Here is a 19,976-nt window from a genome sequence, read left to right on the forward strand (position 1 = left end):
GGCACGTAGCAGGTGCTCAATAAACTTCTCAGCTGTCCCAGTTGCCTTCGTAGAGGAGCACTAGGCGAGGGCGGCGTTAGGACAGAACAGCAGCAGCCGAGGTGCGGTGACTGTGGTCCCAGGCCTGTGCTCCCTGAGAGGCACGCGCAGGTCAGGGAGCTTCGGGCGGGCTGGAGCGCGGGGGGCGAGCTGAGGGAAGCCGTGCGCGCGCTCGCCCGGAGGCTCCCCGGCAGGCTGAGCGCGGCCGCTGCGCGGCTAGTTCCGCCCCGCCCCCTACGCCAGCGCCGCTCGCCCCGCCCCCTCCTGCTCGCCCGGTCACGCCACTCCTGATACTCCGCCCGGTAGTAGGACCCCAGCCTGTGCCATGGGCATCGCCTCGTCGCTTGTGAGCCACGCGGGCGGGGAGGTGATCGAGGACACGTACGGGGCGGGCGGCGGCGAGGCCTGTGAGATCTCAGTGGGGGTGAAGCCCAAGGCCCAGCTGCTGTGTAGCTCGTTCCGCCGGGGCGCGGGAGCGGCGGCGGCGGGGGCCGGGCCCGGGCACTGTCCCGCGGGGCGGATGGCGGCGGGCTTCTGGGGGCTAGCTTCAAGTCTACCGGCTCGTCGGTGCCCGAGCTGGAGTACGCGGCGGCCGAGTATGATCGCCTGAAGGAGTACGAGATCTTCCGGGTCAGCAAGAACCAAGAGTTACTGTCCATGGGCCTCCGCGAGGCCAAGCTGGACACGGAAAACAGCGGCTGCGGGCGGAGCTGCAGGTAACGCCGGACCTGGGTGCGCAGCGTGGTCGGCCGCGACACCCACGAAGCAAGAGGCCCGGGTTCCACCCACGGCCGCGCAGCCGCTCGGTCGCAGTGCCAGGCTGTTGTATGGACGTCTGGCCCCGTCCCTCGTCCATCCTGTCTCTATCCAAACCAAGTCATTTTGAAAGTTGAGTAGAAACTGCTCTGCGTTTTAATTTGAGGGGACGTATTCTTTTGAGGTTTAAACTGATTTCTTAAGTAACCCCTCCCCTTTTCTATTTCTGGTATATTCAGGAATAGACACCTTGAAACAATTACCCTCAAAGTGCCCTGAAGCAGCAAATGCCAGTCTCCGTCGGGCCAGGGAAATAGGCTCAAATCACACATACACAAAAAAGACTGTAGTGACATCTGCTGAAGCAACTCATAAAACTCTTCCTAGAATTTTTGACTAGCCCCCCGCCAACACACACACAACCCTTAAATTTTAGACCCCCCGTCTAAAAGGGTGCGGCTTATGTCACTGTTCCTTTGTGAAGTTCCATAGCTCGTGAATTTTAATGATCTTGAATTTTTCTGGAAGCCTGGATTTTCATCATCTTAACTGCTGTGGTTGAAAACGTTTCCTAGGTGTAGTCAAATTCTCTTGGATTAATCAAATTCAATTGATTAATTTACTAGAAAACAATTATTGTATGCCCACCCTGTAGTGGATCTGCTTTAACTCGTTAAAATTGGGTATAAAGCGAATGGTTGCTTTTCTATCAGCAAAGTTGTGAGACGTTGTGCCATCAGTTTTTGGCCCTTCTGAAGGTTGTAGTTCGTTTAGTTTCTTCTTGTTTACTGTGGAAGAGACTTCTAGACAGCCGAATGTTCCTGAGCTCATCCCAGTAGGAACTGAATAAATATCTCAGACAGATCTTTCTGAAAGGAAGAAGCCTTCTTCCTTCTAGTGTAGGCATTCTAGTCAAACCTCCCTCAGTCCCCCATTAGCTGTTGTATAATCAGCACTGTTATCTGGGAAAACAAACTAATCAGTCATCTGTCTGGTGTTTTATCAGTTTTCCTACTGGGCAGTGTTAATGCACTTGCATGGATAACAAGGACTTATATATTTCAGATATCTCATTTCATGCATCCAAGCCACCATCCAATGGAAACGACTGTAAGATGGAGGTAGAAAAGAAGGCTGGACCAACCTGGGCAGTGTTGTAAGGGTGACAGTGCCACAGTCCCAGGTTCCTCCTGATTCCTTATGTAACCCTTTTGGTTCCTTTCTCACATATCTAGGCATTTAAAACAGCTCTTACATATTTATTTAATTCGTTCAGTCACATATTTACTGGAGGCCTGCAGTGTATCAGGCACCATGAGGTCAGGAGATAGCAAGATGGGTAAGACATGGACCAGGGAGCACAGGGTCTCACAGAATTAATTGCCCTTCAAATTAAGCCTTGCGAATTATTCTTTTGTTCCCTTACATTTGGGAAAACTGAGGTGCAGGGAAGCTTCAAAAACTGGTGCAGTATTAAGAAAAAGTGCTGATTTCCACTGAAAGCTTAATGTTAAAGTGTCTTCATTTATGCATATTTGCATTTTTTCACTGTGTGTTTGAATAAAATGGCATTAGGCAATTCTTGATAAACTAGGAAGCAGATTGTTAAAATTCTAGGATATGTAATATGTATGTAAGATAATGTAAAATATGAGAGGAATACTATTTTTGTTAGAAATAACAAGGTAAATTATTCCAGGCACTTCAAAAAATTTACCAGAAGATGCTTCGGGAAAAGGAAAGTGCTTTAGAAGCAAAATACCAAGCAATGGAGAGAGCAGCTACATTTGAACATGGCAGAGATAAAGTCAAAAGGCAGTTGAAGGTAAATTCCTTACATTTTATCCCCAAAGTGATACAGAATAAAAATAGTATGTTTGAAAAGTTCATGTAATGCTGTGGTGAATAAATAGAAGTAAGTGATATAGAAATCCTGAAAGTTAAAAGAACTAGAGGAGAGCACTTTTTACATTTTTGAGTTGGGACTGGTAAACTTGAGTCTAGTTTCAAAGGAAAGTTATAAAACACTTTAATAGGGATTTTGAAGGGAAAAAAAGAAAAGTGCTTCTATATGGGAGAAGGCAGTTGGAAATGTTTGGGGATGTTTTGTATGGGAGGGCATTACTGGCATTTAGTGGGAAGAGGACAGATTTTCTAAACATCATGCGGTGCACAAGGTAACCCCAACGTTGCAGACATGAATCCTGCCAGCGTTCCAGAAGGTTCCAATTACAAAATAGTGAAGTGAAGGTACTCAGATTATTTGCTCTGTAAAAGAGGAGATCAAGGACCAAATGAATATTGGTTTTATGAATGAAAGATTGATAACGGAAAAGTTTTCAAAATTAAAGTTCTTCTTTTAAAGATCTTTAGGGAGACCAAGGAAAATGAAATTCAGGATTTATTGAGGGCTAAGCAAGAGTTGGAGAGCAAACTTCAGAGGCTACGGGCTCAGGGGATCCCAGTGTTTGATCCTGGGGAGTCTGACTCAGATGACAACTGTACAGATGTTACTGGTAAATTTGTTTCCTACATATAATATTTTGAACTTTCAGTATAGGTGTGATGATACTGTAGAGCCAACTTTGCATCCTTATGCTTATAAGTGATCACTGTTGCAAATAGAGTTGCACTTTTTATTTTTCAGCTGTTATGACAGCTTTTTTCCATAAAGTCCATGACCTTGCTGAAACTCCTGTCTTGTTTCTTTGCCAACCTGAACTCATAGCTTTTCTCTCTCTGTTCTGATAGCTCCTCCAGGTTCCCCATCACCTCTACATTTAAGCCAAGGGAAGAGGGAAGAAAATACGTTCCTTTGCTTTTTTTTTTTTTTAAGTGTCTTTTTTAAAAAATCCATTTTATTATCATTAATCTACAATTACATGAAGAACATTACGGTTACTAGACTCCTCCCTTCACCAAGTCCCTCCCCACAAACCCCATTACAGTCACTGTCCATCAGCGTAGTAAGATGCTTTAGACTCACTACTTGTCTTCTCTGTGTTGCACATCCCTCCCTATGCCCCCCCACCACATTATACATGCTAATCGTAAGGCCCCCTTTCTTTTTCCCTGCCCTTATCCCTCCCTTCCCACCCCTCCTGCCCAGTCCCTTTCCCTTTGGTAACCGTTAGTCCATTCTTGGGTTCTGTGATACTGCTGTTTTGTTCCTTCAGTTTTCCTTTGTTCTTATACTCCAGAAATGAGTGAAGTCATTTGGTACTTGTCTTTCTCTGCCTTGCTTATTTCACTGAGCATAATACCCTCTAGCTCCATCCATGTTGTTGCAAATGGTAGGATTTGTTTTCTTCTTATGGCTGAATAATATTCCATTGTGTATATGTACCACATCTTCTTTATCCATTCATCTATTGATGGACACTTAGGTTGCTTCCATTTCTTGGCTATTGTAAATAATGCTGCAATAAACATAGGGGTGCATCTGTCTTTTTCAAACGGGGCTGCTGCATTCTTAGGGTATTCCTACAAGTGAAATTCCTGGGTCAAATGGTATTTCTATTTTGAGCTTTTTGAGGAACCTCCATAGTGCTTTCCACAATGGTTGAACTAATTTGCATTTCCACCAGCAGTGTAGGAGGGTTCCTCTTTCTCTGCAACCTCGCCAACATTTGTTGTTTTTCTTTTGGATGGTGGTGATCCTTACTGGTGTGAGGTGATATCTCATTGTGGTTTTAATTTGCATTTCTCTGATGACAAGTGATGTGGAGCATCTTTTCATGTGTCTGTTGGCCATCTGAATTTCTTCTTTGCAGAACTGTCTGTTCAGCTCCTCTGCCCATTTTTTAATTGGATTCACTTTTTGTTTGTTGAGGTGCGTGAGCTCTTTATATATTTTGGATGTCAACTCTTTATCGGATCTGTCATTTATGAATATATTCTCCCATACTGTAGGGTACCTTTTTGTTTTATTGATGGTGTCCATTGCTGTACAGAAGCTTTTCAGCTTGATATAGTCCCACTTGTTCATTTTTGCTTTTGTTTCCCTTGCCCGTGGAGATATGTTCATGAAGAAGTCACTCATGTTTATATCCAAGAGATTTTTGCCTATGTTTTTTTCTAAGAGTTTTATGGTTTCATGACTTACATTCAGGTCTTTGATCCATTTCGAATTTACTTTTGTGTATGGGGTTAGACAGTGATCCAGTTTCATTATCTTACATGTAACTGTCCAGTTTTGCCAGCACCATCTGTTGAAGAGACTGTCCTTTCCCCATTGTATGTCCATGGCTCCTTTATCATATATTAATTGACCATATATGTTTGGGTTAATATCTGGGGTCTCTATTCTGTTCCACTGGTCTGTGGCTCTGTTCTTGTGCTAGTACCAAACTGTCTTGATTACTGTGGCTTTGTAGTAGAGCTTGAAGTAGGGGTGTGAGATCCCCCCACTTTATTCTTCCTTCTCAGGATTGCTTTGGCTATTCGGGGTCTTTGGTGTTTCCATATGAATTTTTGAACTATTTGTTCCAGTTCGTTGAAGAATGTTGTTGGTAATTTGATAGGGATTGCATCAAATCTGTATATTGCTTTGGGCTGGATGGCCATTTTGATGATATTAATTCTTCCTAGCCAAGAGCATGGGATGAGTCTCCATCTGTTAGTGTCCTCTTTAATTTCTCTTAAGAGTGTCTTATACTTTTCAGGGTATAGGTCTTTCACTTCCTTGGTAAGGTTTATTCCTAAGTATTTTATTCTTTTTGATGCAATTGTGAATGGAATTGTTTTCCTGATTTCTCTTTCTATTAGTTCATTGTTAGTGTATAGGAAAGCCACAGATTTCTGTGTGTTAATTTTGTATCCTGCAACTTTGCTGTATTCCAATATCAGTTCTAGTAGTTTTGGAGTGGAGTCTTTAGGGTTTTTTATGTACAATATCATGTCATCTGCAAATAGTGACAGTTTAACTTCTTCTTTACCAATTTGGATTCCTTGTATTTCTTTGCCTAATTGCCGTGGCTAGGACCTCCAGTCATTCCTTTCCTTTTTGAAAGCACATTCTGAAAGATATACCTATTATGTCCACTCAAATCCCATTGGCCAGAAACACACCTAGGAAGATTGGAAAGTGTAATAATCATAGTAGGAAAGCCATGTAACCACCTAAAGTTTGGGATTCTGTTATTAAAGGAAGAAGGAGAGAATAGATATTGGGCCATAGTTAGTAGTCTCTGCCACATTATTTTTCCACCTAATGATGTAGTCTTTGCAACTATCAGTTAGAATATCTGCATAGAATTTCATTGAGTGATTTCCAGTGCAGTTTTGTGAAGTACCAAAAAAGTTTTATTTTATAATTAAACATAAAATGTGTTTTTTCTAGAAATCAGAAAAGCCTGAAGTCATGGAATGAAAGGGTCCACTGTGTTCCAAGAAAATTTTAATAAAGTGTGACTAATACTAAAAAGAGGAAAAGATTCTATTTTAAATGCAGTGGAAAAATGCAGTCACTCTCCCAATTGTAAAAAAAATGTTATTATATTTGTACAAATGAATACATTTTAGAGTGAAATGTGGCAACTAACAATTCCCTCTTAATTTGCATTTTCATACCATTGGAATATGGCCAGCATCCTAGGACTTCTATTACTTTTTTTTTAATTGACTATATTCCCCATGCTGTATCTCATCCCTATGACTAATTTAATTTATAATTGCAAGTTTGTACTTCTTTATCCGCTTCACCCATTTTGCCTGTCCCCCAACCCCAAACCCTATGGATGTAATTTTTATTATAACTTTTAAGGGGAAAAAATGAAGTGATTCTTACAGAGTAACTAACAAGATGCTTTTATTAGTGTTAATGGACATGTCAATATTGACATGTAAATAGTTACAGAGTTTCAAAATTATTATAATTGTCTTGTCCATTTAATAAAAATAAGTTAATATTTCCTCCTAGGTCTTTCCTTATACTTTGATTTAAACATGAAGAAGGAATGCCCAAGGGATGTCACTCATTTGAAATTCAAAGACTTGCAAATAATAATCTCAGTTTTTCCAGAGATATAACCCAAATATCAGTTTACTTAATCAAGAATACCATGTAGATATTCTGGCAAATACAATTTACAGAAACACATGTTCATGAATACCTATTCATTCAGACATTAATTGTGTTGCTCTGAGAGGTTAGATAAGATGTACTCTTTACATCCTTAGCTTATATCCTAATAAATTACAAATATTAATTACTGATGTTCTAGTAATAGTCTTCCTTTGAAATTCTTTCCCTCATATTTTACATTGATACCTAAACCATACAGTTAGAAATGTTTTTTAGAATTTTTGTGTGGGTGTGCTTATGACTTCTCTGTTATTATAATTCCTTTGGTTTTTGTATTCTTCATTTCTTTTAATGTTTTTCTTTTTAATTCTCTTTGAATTTGAGATGATAATGGGAATTTTATCCACTAGCACCTTCAAACTTGCCAGAAGTCATGTCAAAGAGCTTTCAAAATCATTAAAGTTTGAATATTTGTTCTATTTTTTAATTGTAGCTTTTTTAAAAATTAGAGATCCTGTTCAGTTCATGACATAAGTATTTGAACATACAGTAATTTGATTTTCACAAGATAAAATCTCTTGCCTTACAGCTGCCGGAACCCCGTGTGAATATTGGACTGGTGGAGCCTTGGAAAACGAGCCTTCCATAGGGAGTATGATCCAGCTTCAGCAGTCCTTCAGAGGCCCTGAGCTCGCCCACAGTTCTATAGATGTAGAAGGACCCTTTGCAAATGTCAACAGAAGTAACACTTGCCATTTGCCAGTTACCTTGGCTAATGGTAGGAACTATTTCATGTACCATATGATCTTGTGCTGGGAGAACTGCCATCTCTAGAACATAAGATTTGTATTCTGGGTGTCTTCCACTGTCAAACCATCATGTCCTAGTGCTGTCAAGAACCAGAGCCGTTGGAGTTACATCATTCACATCAGGATCAGTTGGTGCTCCCCGGCCAAACTGGCCAACCAAGTCTGACTAACTGAGCTTCTGGTCTGAATTCTTAGGTGTTTTAGTGGATCAGAGAGAGTAGTTTTTAGTCTTTCCCTTTGCGTCTTTGATGATGATGAAGGTTAGAGCATGCAGTAGAGTAGAATACAAAACTGCAGGTATGTAATATAGTATTCTTAGTCAAAAGAATATTTTCATTATTCTTATATAATTTGGTGTCCAGACCAGATCTTAACAAACAGATGTTTGTAATTTCAATAGCAGTACAAATCTGAGATGTTAATAAGTAGCTTACTCTTTTTTCTAAAAAATACAAAATTATCTATTAGTAAAATGAAAATCATTTTTTTAAAATTACACCTTTTGAAGTAGCCAGTATTCTTAAGAAGTTCATTCTCAGTAAGTAGAATATGGTTACTTTTCATTTTATGCCATTCTTAAACTCTCTTTTTGACTAAATATAGCTGAAGACTGATAAGTAGGTAAAGCCATAGGCCAGTTTTGGAATGTAGGCTCTCCTCAAGTAGCAAACGAATTGAACAGCTCGTGTAACATAGGTGCATGACGTTTGACTGGAACCACTGGTATCCCTGCAAAAACCACTGGCAACATTGATTTCTTTAAGTCCAGGGATAGAATTTGAAGTTAGGGAACTGATTTCTTCTAATATGTTATTCTAGAAGCTATGTCAGAATTAACAAGTGAGATCAGATTCCATTCTGTGATACCTGTTTTTTTCAGGCTTTTAAAAATACTGTCTTGTCAAATATCTCTGGTAAATTTTTTCATGAACTTACAAGAAATTCTATTTTCAGATGACTGGGATATTGCCGTAGCTAGTTTATTAACAAGTTACTCCCTTGTTTTCACATTCTCTGGAGTAACACTGTCAGATGTTACCTCATTTATATAGATGAAACCCAGCCCAAAATGGATCTTTTCCTTAATGTGAGGACATTTACAAATTCTATATTCACTGATTTAAAATACAAGTTCATGTGTGCCCTATTTTTGATGCCGCTACATCTAAACCAATTAGTTTACTACCTACTAGATTATATGCCTTAAAGAATAGGAGGAATTCTGGGATTAAAAGAAAATCGTGCTCTGTATTAGCAGTGTATTCAAAATAAGGCCTTGGAACTTTATGCTTTTGAATGCTTCATTATATTTTCCACAGTATTTAAGACCGCCATTGATAGTGCCTGCTTTAGTTAATATCTGCCAGTTCTACCCTTGAATCTGCTTCAAGTAATAACAAAATTTAATCCTTATTATGATTTTTAATTTTTCAATGCAGCCGCTGCAGTTAATTTAAGGCAGGGGCTGGCAAATTACATACAGCCCATGGGCCAAATCTGGCCTGCAGCCCACTTTCTATGACCCAGAGCCAAAATTGGTTTTACTTTTTTTAATGGTTGGAAAAAAACAAAAAAAAATTAATACGTTGTGACATGAAAATCATATGAAATTCAAACTTCAGTGTTTATAAATAAAGTTTTACTGGAACATGGTCACACTCATTCATTTATATATTGCCTCTGGCTACTTCACACTACAACAGTATAATAGATTGTGACAGACTAAATGGGCCACAGAACCTCCTCCAAAACACCCAAGTTGTTTGGGTATTACTAATTTGTAAAAATATTTACCATCTGGCCTTTTACAGGAAAGGTTTGCCCACTGCTGTTGAAACTGAATTTTAAATAAATCTGTATATTCCGTGCTCTACCTGCTGTATAACATCTACCAGATTATTGATTAATGAATTCATTTAGCTTTCCTTTTTGATATTCAGTTTTGGTAAAAAGATAAAATATTTTCAAAACCAAAGTTTCCATTCATTAACTGAGTATAATTTATTCCCAAATAGCTATTGAAGGAATTACCGATTTAATGCATAATCATTACTTAGTAACTTAATTTATTATAGACCAACATATTTTTAATTTATATCTATTTTCTTTAGTGTTCTGTGTCATGGTGGATACTTTTTTCTGAGCGAGGAAACCACCAAGTTTTTGAGCTATTATTATTTTTGTTTTATAGAGAAACTTGCCTTTTCTCTTAAAGATTTTCTTTAAAATATGAGTATATACATTTAAAAAAATTTTAAATCATCAAATATCCAACATAACCTGTTATAAAGCATGCTTTTTTATTTTAAATATTATGAACCTGACGAGCTCTTTAGCTAAATAAGTTGTGCTTTTATTGTGTTTTAATTTCTTTTTAGGACTATTCACCTAAACTTAAAAGAATGTGTGAGACAATGGGATATTTTTTCCATGCTATATATTTTCCTCTAGATACTGAAAATCAATACCTCATTATAAGAAAATGGGAAATTGAGAAGAGTTCATTAGTTATTTTATTTGTTCATTTAAGTTTACCAAGGTAAGTAAAAATTCCGTCACTTATTACAGGAGTTGTAAATAGAATTGAGATTGCCAAATGAACTTCAAGATAAGTTCTAATTTCATTCTTATAACCAAAAAAATCCATAAAGTTAAAAAATTTCCATGACTTCATACTTAAATAAAAGTTATAAATTTCATACTGTTAGGCTTGTTTAATAGGTCTTAAGATTAACATCATTTATGTAAAGGTCATTTTAATCAAGGGTCAGCAAACTAAGGCCTTTGATTCAAATTCAGTCAGCCATCTGTTTTTATAAATAAAGTTTTATTGGAACACAGCTATATTCATTCATTTATGTATTTTCTACAGATGCTTTCAGCAACAATAGCAGAGTTGAGTAGTTACTACAGAGACTCCGTGGCTTGCAAAGCCTAAAATAAAAAAAATTTTATGAGCTAGCCCTTTACAGAACAAGTTGGCAACTCCTGATTTCAATAATTAACATTAACCTTCATTGTTTTCTTGCTTTGAATACAAATTGAGAGGTACTCAAACACTTATAGAGGTATTAAATCAAATCTTTAATTCTCTGAGAAGCTTACTACTTAAATCCAGTAATATGATCAGTTTTCTTATAATATGAATATAACCACACCAATGAACTTAATCTAAAAATAGATTTTTTTTTCTTAGCCACCTAGATACAGAGATAGAAGATAAAATAAGTTTAATTAGAGGTTGTTTTCTTTCTGCATTTGCTGTCTGATTGGATTTAACCCTTCCAAAGCACTTTTTCTTTTTATTGAGGACCAGCTCTGACTTGAACTGTGTATAGAAGTATGTAGAGCCCTAACATACTTAATTTACTGGAGACCCTGCAGTTTAATTGAGCTGAAGATTCTGCCCAGAAAATAGTTGTTTGATCCTTAAAACTCTGCCCAGAGGCCAGGTGGCTATGGAACCCAGGCACTGAGCCTTCACCCAGAACAGGTTTAAGGATCCTGTCTTGCCTGGTGGTTTCAGCCCCGGGCAAATTCACTATGGATTTGGTGAGACCAGAAAAATTACAATGGAATGTTCTTGGTCTAAAAGGGTTTATACCCGGCTTTGTTCTCCTGGCTATAGGTCAAGCATGCCTGCATTCAGCAGTCTGCAGGTCCATTATCTACCTCCAGCTCTGTCTCCACCCAGAGCACTGGGCAGAGCTCTTATACAGTAACTCAGTCAATAATAGCTTATTGCCTAGGGTGTGGAAGCAGTAGCAGCCTAGCAGCCAGCCAGTTACATCATCGATTAGTTTAGGGTCTGGTGAAGACTCTGGCCATAGGAACTTCCATTTTCCCCACAGAGTCCTTCAACTTGATTGCCTTTAGTTGGAGTTCTTTTCCTTCCCTCCCCATTTTCTTTTTCTGTTTGCTTTAGATTTATTAAGGATATATCCTTTTTTTACTATTTAATAGCTTGATAGTATTTTATCTTAGGTGATAATATGTGTCATCTGTTGTTTTTCTCTAATTCTTTAAATCTTGACACCATCTTGTTTTTTCTTTACCTCATATCCATATTTTGTTAATAAGATACTGTATGTTGTTTTTATACTTTTAACCTTTATTTTTAACTTTCTCACTTTAAAGTCCTCTTAATCTTTTACCCCTCATATTTTTCATATTTTATTACTTTTTTGCAGATTTCAGTTCATCTCTTTTAACTAAGGTTTTATTAATTTTATATTTTTAAAACTTTCTTCTTAATAAGTGTCTTGCCAATGGGTTTCAGCCCCAGGCAAGTTCACTATGGATTCAGTGAGACCAAGGAATGACAATGGAATGTTCTTGGGGTAAAAGGGTTTCTTACCCAGCTTGTTCTCTTGGCGGTAGGTCAAGCAGTAGAATTATGTCTGTAATCCTCCTTTGTCTCTGACTCCGCCCAGAGCACTGGGCAGAGCTCTTTATATAGTGACTCCGTCAATGATAGCTTATTCCCTACTGGTGTGGAAGCTTGAGCTTAGCAGTAGGCCAATTATCATCAAGTAGTTTAGGGTCAGGTGAGGATCCTGGTCATAGGAACTTCAATTTCCCACAAAATATGAATATTAATTTAGAAAATTTAATCTTTTCTTAACCTCTGCTTGTCTTTATTTTGCTATAATTTTTGTATTCCATTTGCTGATTATTTTATTTCCTTGCTTGTTTCTTTCCTGGCTGTCAAGGAGCATGGTAGTAGGGGTGGGCTTCACATCACAAACAAGGGCAGGTAGAGCCCTTATTTCTCTCAAGTTTTTCTTTCCTGTTTTTCTCCAAGTTTTTCTCTCCTTCATCTTTCCTGATGGCTCCCCCATTCTCCCCAAAATATTAATCTAGGAACATGTCCCCTGAGCAGTACCTAGTACCCCCATTTAATCATGGTTTGCCATCAGGGTTTTTCAGAAAACCTTCTTCACAGTCTTCCAATAAGATGCTAGATTGGAAGTCAGTGTTTCTTGGTACTGCACTGTGACAGCAAATCCCAAAACACCAAATTCCAAATGTCTTGCCAATGGGTTTCAGCCCTGGGCAAGTTCACTGTGGATTCAGTGGGACCAAAGAAATGACAGTAGGATGTTCTTGAGGTGAAAGGGTTATACCCAACTTTATTTCCATGGTGGCAGGTCAGTCTCTAAAATCTCATTCACTCAGAGCAAGTCTGTACGCAGCAAGCCAGTCTCTGGCTCTGGGCCTCTCTGCCCACACAGCTGCCCTCTGGGCTCTGTCCTTGGTGCTGCCACCACTAATGCCTCTGCTCTGCTCTCCGGCAGCCTTGCAGCCCTGCCACTGTGTCGTGCAGAGCACTGGGTGAAGCTCTTTATATAGAGTCAGTAGCAATGTATTGCCCACACGTGTGTAGTGAGCTAGCCACCCAGGGCCAGGTGAGAATGCTGGCCACAGCAACTTTCATTTTATCCACACCATATATTTCATCTGAGCTGCATATGTCATTTTGTAGGTAGAGGATTTGAAATAGGAACATGTGCCTTAACAGAAGGCCCACTCTTTGGTATTCAGGTGGGCCACTGACTTTTCTCCCAAAGCAATAATATATGAACCATTGAAATTCCAAAATTCTATAGAACAAGGTTAGAATGGTAGAAACTTCTGTGGTTTGGAGTGATTGGATTAGCACAAAAATATAGAACATTGTTTTCTTCTGTTTTGTGTTAGAGCTGGTATTTTGGTTTATTATACAGTTTCTGAATCATGTAATTGCTTTTACCTACATACACACACACTGATTTGCCTCTCTAGACAAACTTTCATTTAATGCTTTTTAGGAAGAATTGGTTGCACTTTTCCTTGTAGTATAGAAGATGCTAGTAGATCTATTCTAAGATTTTTCTAGGATTTAAATAGGAAGGGTATAAACTGTTTCTGTGGTACCATGTATGTGGGGAAAATAGAAGTTCCTATGGCCAGAATCTTCCCGTGACCCTAAACTACTTAATGATGTAACTGGCCTACTGCTAGGCTTACTGCTTCCACACTCATAGGTAGTAGGCTATTATTGACTGAGTCACTATATGAAGAACTCTGCCCAGTGCTCTGGGTGGAGTCAGAGCTGGAGGTGGATTACAGACCAGCAGATTGCTAGATAGAGACGTGATTGTAGTGCTTGACCTACCACCGGGAGAATAAATCCAGGTATAAAAACTCCAAGAACGTTCTGTTGTCATTTCTGGGTCTTACTGAATCTATAGTGACCTTGCCTGGGGTCGAAACCCTCAAGCAAGGCACTGAGATAAGTTAGACTTTCTTTTTTTTAACCCTTTACCTCAGTCAAGATTTTTACTAGCCACTAACCTGCCCCATCTGCCACTGGATCTTTCACATAATGTATATTAGGTATATGGATTCTGGTCATTTGTTGGATGAGAAAGTCCAAAGCACTAGAGAAGGGAACCATCTTGAAGCCTCAGGCTTGATAGTATTTGTGCTTTAACTTGGAATTACATATTTGTAAGTGGAATTGGATTTTCCATTTATTTACAAAGTCTCATGAGTCTGGTCCATCCTGAGCCATGTTTACAGTATTTTTGAGAGGTCTTCCTTCTATTAGGCTTAAAAATTAAAGTTAATGTATGCACTGTTTAATTTCGTGTACAATTTATTATACCTATTCTCATTGTCTGCTAATGAACACATTACTTTTTAATACTGAGCTGGAGCAGAGTTATAAAACCTCCATTTTTGGAGAGCTGCACTTGTTCTGCTCTGGCCTTCTGTGGCCACTTGGCATTGCTGGGAGCCCCACGACTGACATGTACATTGGTTTGCTGCCACAGTGCAGTGACAAGAAACACTGACTTCCAATCTAGCCTCTTACCAGAAGACTGTGAAGAAGCTTTTCTGAGAAACCCCCATGGCAAACCACGATTAATTTATCATCGTTTGAAGGATGGAAAAGTCAGTTCTGACTCTGTCCAGCAACTGATTGATCAAGTTTCTAACCTGAGCAAGACCAACAAAGCCAAGGTACAATTTGTAAGGTTGATTTTTTTTTTATTAAGATATCATTGATATACACCCTTATGAAGGTTTCACATGAAAAATAATGTGGTTACTACATTCACCCATGTTATCAAGTCCCCCCCATACTCCATTGAAGTCACTGTCCATCAGTGTAGTAAGATGCCATGGAGTCACTTGTCTTCTCTCTGCTACAATGCCTTCCCCGTGACCCCCTCACACCATGTGTACCAATCATAATACCCCTTAATCCCCTTCTCCCTCCCTCCCCACTCACCCTCCCCCACCCCTTCCCTTTGGTAACCACTAGTCCCTTCTTGGAGTCTATGAGTCTGGTGCTCTTGTTCCTTCAGTTTTGCTTTGTTGTTATAGTCCACAAATGAGGGAAATCATTTGGCACTTATCTTTCTCCTCCTGGCTTATTTCACTGAGCATAATATCCTCCAGCTCCATCCATGTTGTTGCAAATGGTAGGATTTGTTTCTTATGGCTGAATAGTATTCCATTGTGTATATGTATCACCTCTTCTTTATCCATTCATCTACTGATGGACATTTAGGTTGCTTCCATAACTTGGCTATTATAAATAATGCTGCAATAAACAGAGGGGTGCACATGTCTTTTTGAATCTGAGTTGTTTTCTTTGGGTAAATTCCTAGGAGTGGAATTCCTGGGTCAAATGGTATTTCTATTTTTAGTTTTTTTGAGGAACCACCATATTGCTCCACTATGGTTGAACTAATTTACATTCCCACCAGTAGTGTAGGAGGGTTCCTCTTACTCTGCATCCTCGCCAGCATTTGTTCTTCCTTGTCTTTTGGATGTTGGCCATCCTAACTGGTGATATCTCATTGTGGTGTGTCTGGCAGCAGGTGAGTTGATGGTCTTTGGCCACCATCTTGAACTGTCCAGCTCCATTTTTAAGTTGGATTTCTTTTTGGTTGCTATTGAGTTTTTTGGGTTTTTCATGTTTAAGAATTTTTTTTTCTTTTTTTTATTAAGGTATCATTGATATACACTCTTATGAAGGTTTCACAAGAAAAACAGTGTGGTTATTACATTCACCCTTATTATCGAGTCCTCCCCATACCCCATTGCAGTCACTGTCCATCAGTGTAGTAAGATGCCACAGAGTCCCTATTTGTCTTCTCTGAGCTTCACTGTCTTCCCTGTGTCCCCACACACACCATGCACACCAATCATGATACCCAACAATCCCCTTCTCCCTCCCCCACCCCTCCCCTTTGGTAACTGCTAGTCCCTTCTTGGAGTCTATGAGTCTGGTGCTCTTGTTCCTTCAGTTTTGCTTCATTGTTATACTTTGAAAATGAGGAAAATCATTTGTTATTTTTCTTCCTCTACCTGACATAGTTCACTGAGCATAATACCCTTTAGCTCCATCCCATAAGGTTGATTTTAAGAACGTGCATGGCCAAGGGAGGTGCTAGAGCAAAGGCCAGGAGGTAGGAGTAAGCCTGATGTTTGTGGAGAGGACGGAAGCCAGCATGGCTGAGCCGAGTGAGTGAGGGGAGGTTAGTAGGAGAAGTTAATGGTGGCCTACCCTGAAGAACCTTGGAGACCATTTTAAAGACCTTGGTTTCGTTACTTGGAGTGAGATGGAGGAGCCATCAAGGGACTGTCAGCAGCAGGAGAGATACCGTTGGGACAAGGACCTTCTCAGGCTGCTGTGTGGAGAACTGGCTGGTTTGGAGGGCAGTGGGGAGAGCAGAGTGCAAGAGCTGTTGCAGTCATCCAGGTGAGAGGTGCTGGCGGCTGCGACAAGTGTGATGGGAGAGGAGGTGATGAGAAACTGGATTCGGGATAAATTTCGGCAGCAGAGCCAATATGTTTCCTAACAGAGTAATTATTGACTATGTGAGAAAGAGAAGAATAAATAGCGATATGAAGCTAAAAAGAATATAGTCTGTGAGTGGACAAATCCAATTATTTTGCATTTTTTTTCCCCAAGCATAGAATCCTTCTATTTACTTGTTGAGTAAGGATCAGTTAAGGAAGAATCTTTTCATAGCAACCTTTCCTAAGAACATTAGGAAAAGCAAAACACAGAGATGAGTGTGGACAGAGATTTGTTGATCATCCCTAGATGCATGGCAGGATAATTTTTAAAACAGAGATTATAGGCTTTGCCTTACTGCACACTGAGATAACTTGAAAATGTTCATAATTAATGTTTGACACAGTTTTTATTTCTGTGCTCAGCCAGAAAATAAGATCAAATGTGAATACAAGTATTTTTCTTTACATCATGTAATATTGAAAAGATAGCTTGAGACAGCGTAAGATTAAACAGAAAGAGCCTAATACAAAAAAAGTGTATTTTGATTATAATCTCCAAAACTATTTCATTCTTTGTTCTAAGATTTAATTATCTTAGTATCAGCTTAGTGGACTAGTATTAGCCTAGTCCACTAAGTCCCACAAGAGAAGATATTGACCCATCTTTCTGATCTTTATTCTACTTATATATATATAAATATCACATTACAAAATTAGTACACTAGAAGGATCAATTTATTTTATAAAAAATAGTAAAATAAGATGTATCGTAATTAAAAATGTAAATGTAGGATAAACTTTCATGCTGATTCACTTGATATGCTTTTTAAAACCATTGCCTTATTCTAATTTTATCAAATATCAATCATTTCCTTTTCTTGGCAGTACATATATTCATTACAGATAAGGCATTCTTCTCAAAACAAACCCAAAAGACATAGCAAAATACCATTTGCATTTTTCTTTTGCAGATTTATACCTTTACTATTATAAAAATTTGATTTTGATATATTTTGAAGATCATATATATTGAGTGGTATAAGTACCTAAGACAAAGTTTGGACACAAAAACAAAAAAAGTATACTTTTTTGTTTTATCACAACATTGTTCACACTAAATACCTTGTGTGACCTTGGGCAGGTTACTTAACGCTTGCCTCAGTTTCCTCATCTGTAAAATGGAGGTAATAGTAGTGTCTCCTTCTTGGATTGTTGTGAGGATAAGTGAGTTAATATATGTAAAATAGTTAGAACCATTCTTGATACATAGACACTATAAAAGCATCCACCACCAGCCACCTCCTCTAGTTATTGTTTCTTCATGTTGTTAGTCTCTCTTTTTCCCCCAGATCATTGAGCACTCAGGAGATCCCACAGAGGGAGTATATAAAACTTACATCTCTGTAGAAAAAATTATTAAACAGGTAAATATGCATTCCTTATAAGATTCATCCAAAATCTTTTTTTTTTTTTTTTTTAATTTTTTTTATTGAAGGGTAGTTGACAACAGCATTGCATTACATTAGTTTCAGGTGTACAACACAGTGACTCAACATTTATATACATGATATTTCTAGGTACCAGGTATCACCATACCAAGTTGTTACAATATTTTGACTATATTCCTTATGCTATACATTACATCCCGGTTACTTATTTATTTTAAAATTGGAAGTGTGTTTATATATATATATATATATTGTGAGGGCATCTCTCATATTTATTGATCAAATAGTTGTTAACCACAACAAATCTCTGTATAGGGGGGTCAGTACTCAATGCACAATCATTAATCCACCCCAAGCCCAATTTTCGTCAGTCTCCAATCTTCTGATGCATAACGAACAAATTCTTACATGGAGAACAAATTCTTACATAGTGAATAAGTTACATGGTGAACAGTGCAAGGGCAGTCATCACAGAAACTTTCGGTTTTGTTAATGCATTATGAACTATACACAGTCAGTTCAAATATGAATATTCATTTGATTTTTAAACCTGATTTATATGTGGATACCACATTTCTCTATTAGTATTATTTTTAATAAAATGCTGAAGTGGTAGGTAGATACGAGATAAAGGTAGAAAACAGAGTTTAGTGTTGTAAGAGAGCAAATGTAGATGATCAGGTGTGTGCCTGTAGACTATGTGTTAATCCACGCTAGACGAGGGCAATAAACATCCACGTATGCAGAAGATTTCTCTCAGAACATGAGGGGGGAGGTTCTAAGCCTCACCTCTGCTGCTCCCCATTTTCTCACCAGATGGCCCCCTGCGACTGTGCCTGTCTTAGGTTGTTCCTCCCTTGAGGAATCTTACCCATCTCTGGCTAACCAGTCATCTTCCGGGGCCATACAGGGAAATGTTAAGTTGGTAAGTGAGAGAGAAGCCTTATCGTTTGAAAAGGTTAGCTTTTTACTTCTTTGCATATTTATGCCCTGTGGCTTCTATGCCCAGCCAAAATCTTTTAAGACTTATTTTCCATAAAATTGGGTTTTCAAAAGAAAACCACTTAAATGTTTTGAAAACAATACCCAGGGAGAGCACCATTGTTTCTGGTGGTCATCTATCCTGTGGCATTATCATAGTAGTATTAGTACCAGGTATCTTTATCTCTCATCTGTCTCACAAAGCTGTTTGATGCTTCAATACCTGTTAAGTATAAAATGGATTCCAGAAGTGCTGGATAAAAAGTTTAAGCAAAGGAAAATGGTTATCCTATTCAGTGCAGAGTCTCCTCAAATTCTATGTGCATCTTGAATGTTTGTAAATTAGAAAAATCCTCATAATTTTCCACTCTGTTATCCCTAACAGCATAGATGGGGGAGAATACACCTCTGAGTGTCTGAGGTCATTGATCATAGTGGTGTCTTGGGCTGAAAGCTCCTATGATGTCTCAAGTATTATCTTGAGAATTTGTGTGAGTTATATATTCTGCTTGATATTATACCTGTTTATTTTTAATATAAAAATCATTTAAAATTATGTATCATCAGAAATGTTAACAAGTAAAGGGGTACAATAGGAAGATGTCTCTTGTTTAGCCCAAGATTGCCCATACCTGCTGATACCTCTCCCAGGGTCCCTAGGACTCTATTTGAGAAGTAAGGGGTTCACTTTTTCTAATTAACTTGCATGATCAGAGATAATTTATCAGAGAAAAAGAATGAGCTCCCAAACGTAATATGTCTTCAAGCAACACATTTGTATTTAGTGTTCTTTAGTATAGATTGACATTATCAATTTTGGTCTTCTCAACAATCTTACAAATTTCAGGACCAAGATAAAATAACTGAGCAGAATAAATGGCAGCAAGTGACATATCTGCCATCTTTACTGCTCAAAGGATAACATATTTTCAGTGATATAACATAGATGTTATAGCAGAGAGATTTGATATCAAGAAACCCCATCTTAGTAATGGGATTGATTCTTACAAAAATGTAGAGTGGTATATTTCTTAAGCATTGACACAATCTTTAAAATTACTCACCAGCTAGATATAACCAAAGATATTGTGTAACATTTCTCAAAAAGCAGATTCCTTA

At 38.4% G+C, this 19,976-nt stretch overlaps 1 protein-coding gene across 1 annotated transcript in view; it reads left to right on the top strand.

The window, feature by feature from the left end:
• Window positions 1–313: 313 nt before the first annotated feature.
• The window catches only part of NPHP3 (nephrocystin 3), a 31,956-nt gene continuing 12,293 nt past the window's right edge, over window positions 314–19,976 (top strand). The window contains 12 exon segments of the mRNA XM_057497987.1: window positions 314–539; window positions 542–730; window positions 733–755; window positions 2,495–2,620; window positions 3,161–3,311; window positions 7,410–7,562; window positions 8,584–8,615; window positions 8,617–8,639; window positions 8,641–8,716; window positions 10,008–10,168; window positions 14,481–14,637; window positions 17,778–17,852. Of these exon segments, the coding sequence (XP_057353970.1) occupies window positions 365–539; window positions 542–730; window positions 733–755; window positions 2,495–2,620; window positions 3,161–3,311; window positions 7,410–7,562; window positions 8,584–8,615; window positions 8,617–8,639; window positions 8,641–8,716; window positions 10,008–10,168; window positions 14,481–14,637; window positions 17,778–17,852 (1,341 nt within the window). The 5' untranslated portion in view covers window positions 314–364.

The sequence above is a fragment of the Manis pentadactyla genome, chromosome 1 (genome assembly GCF_030020395.1).
Source record: "Manis pentadactyla isolate mManPen7 chromosome 1, mManPen7.hap1, whole genome shotgun sequence".
Lineage (NCBI taxonomy): Eukaryota > Metazoa > Chordata > Mammalia > Pholidota > Manidae > Manis > Manis pentadactyla.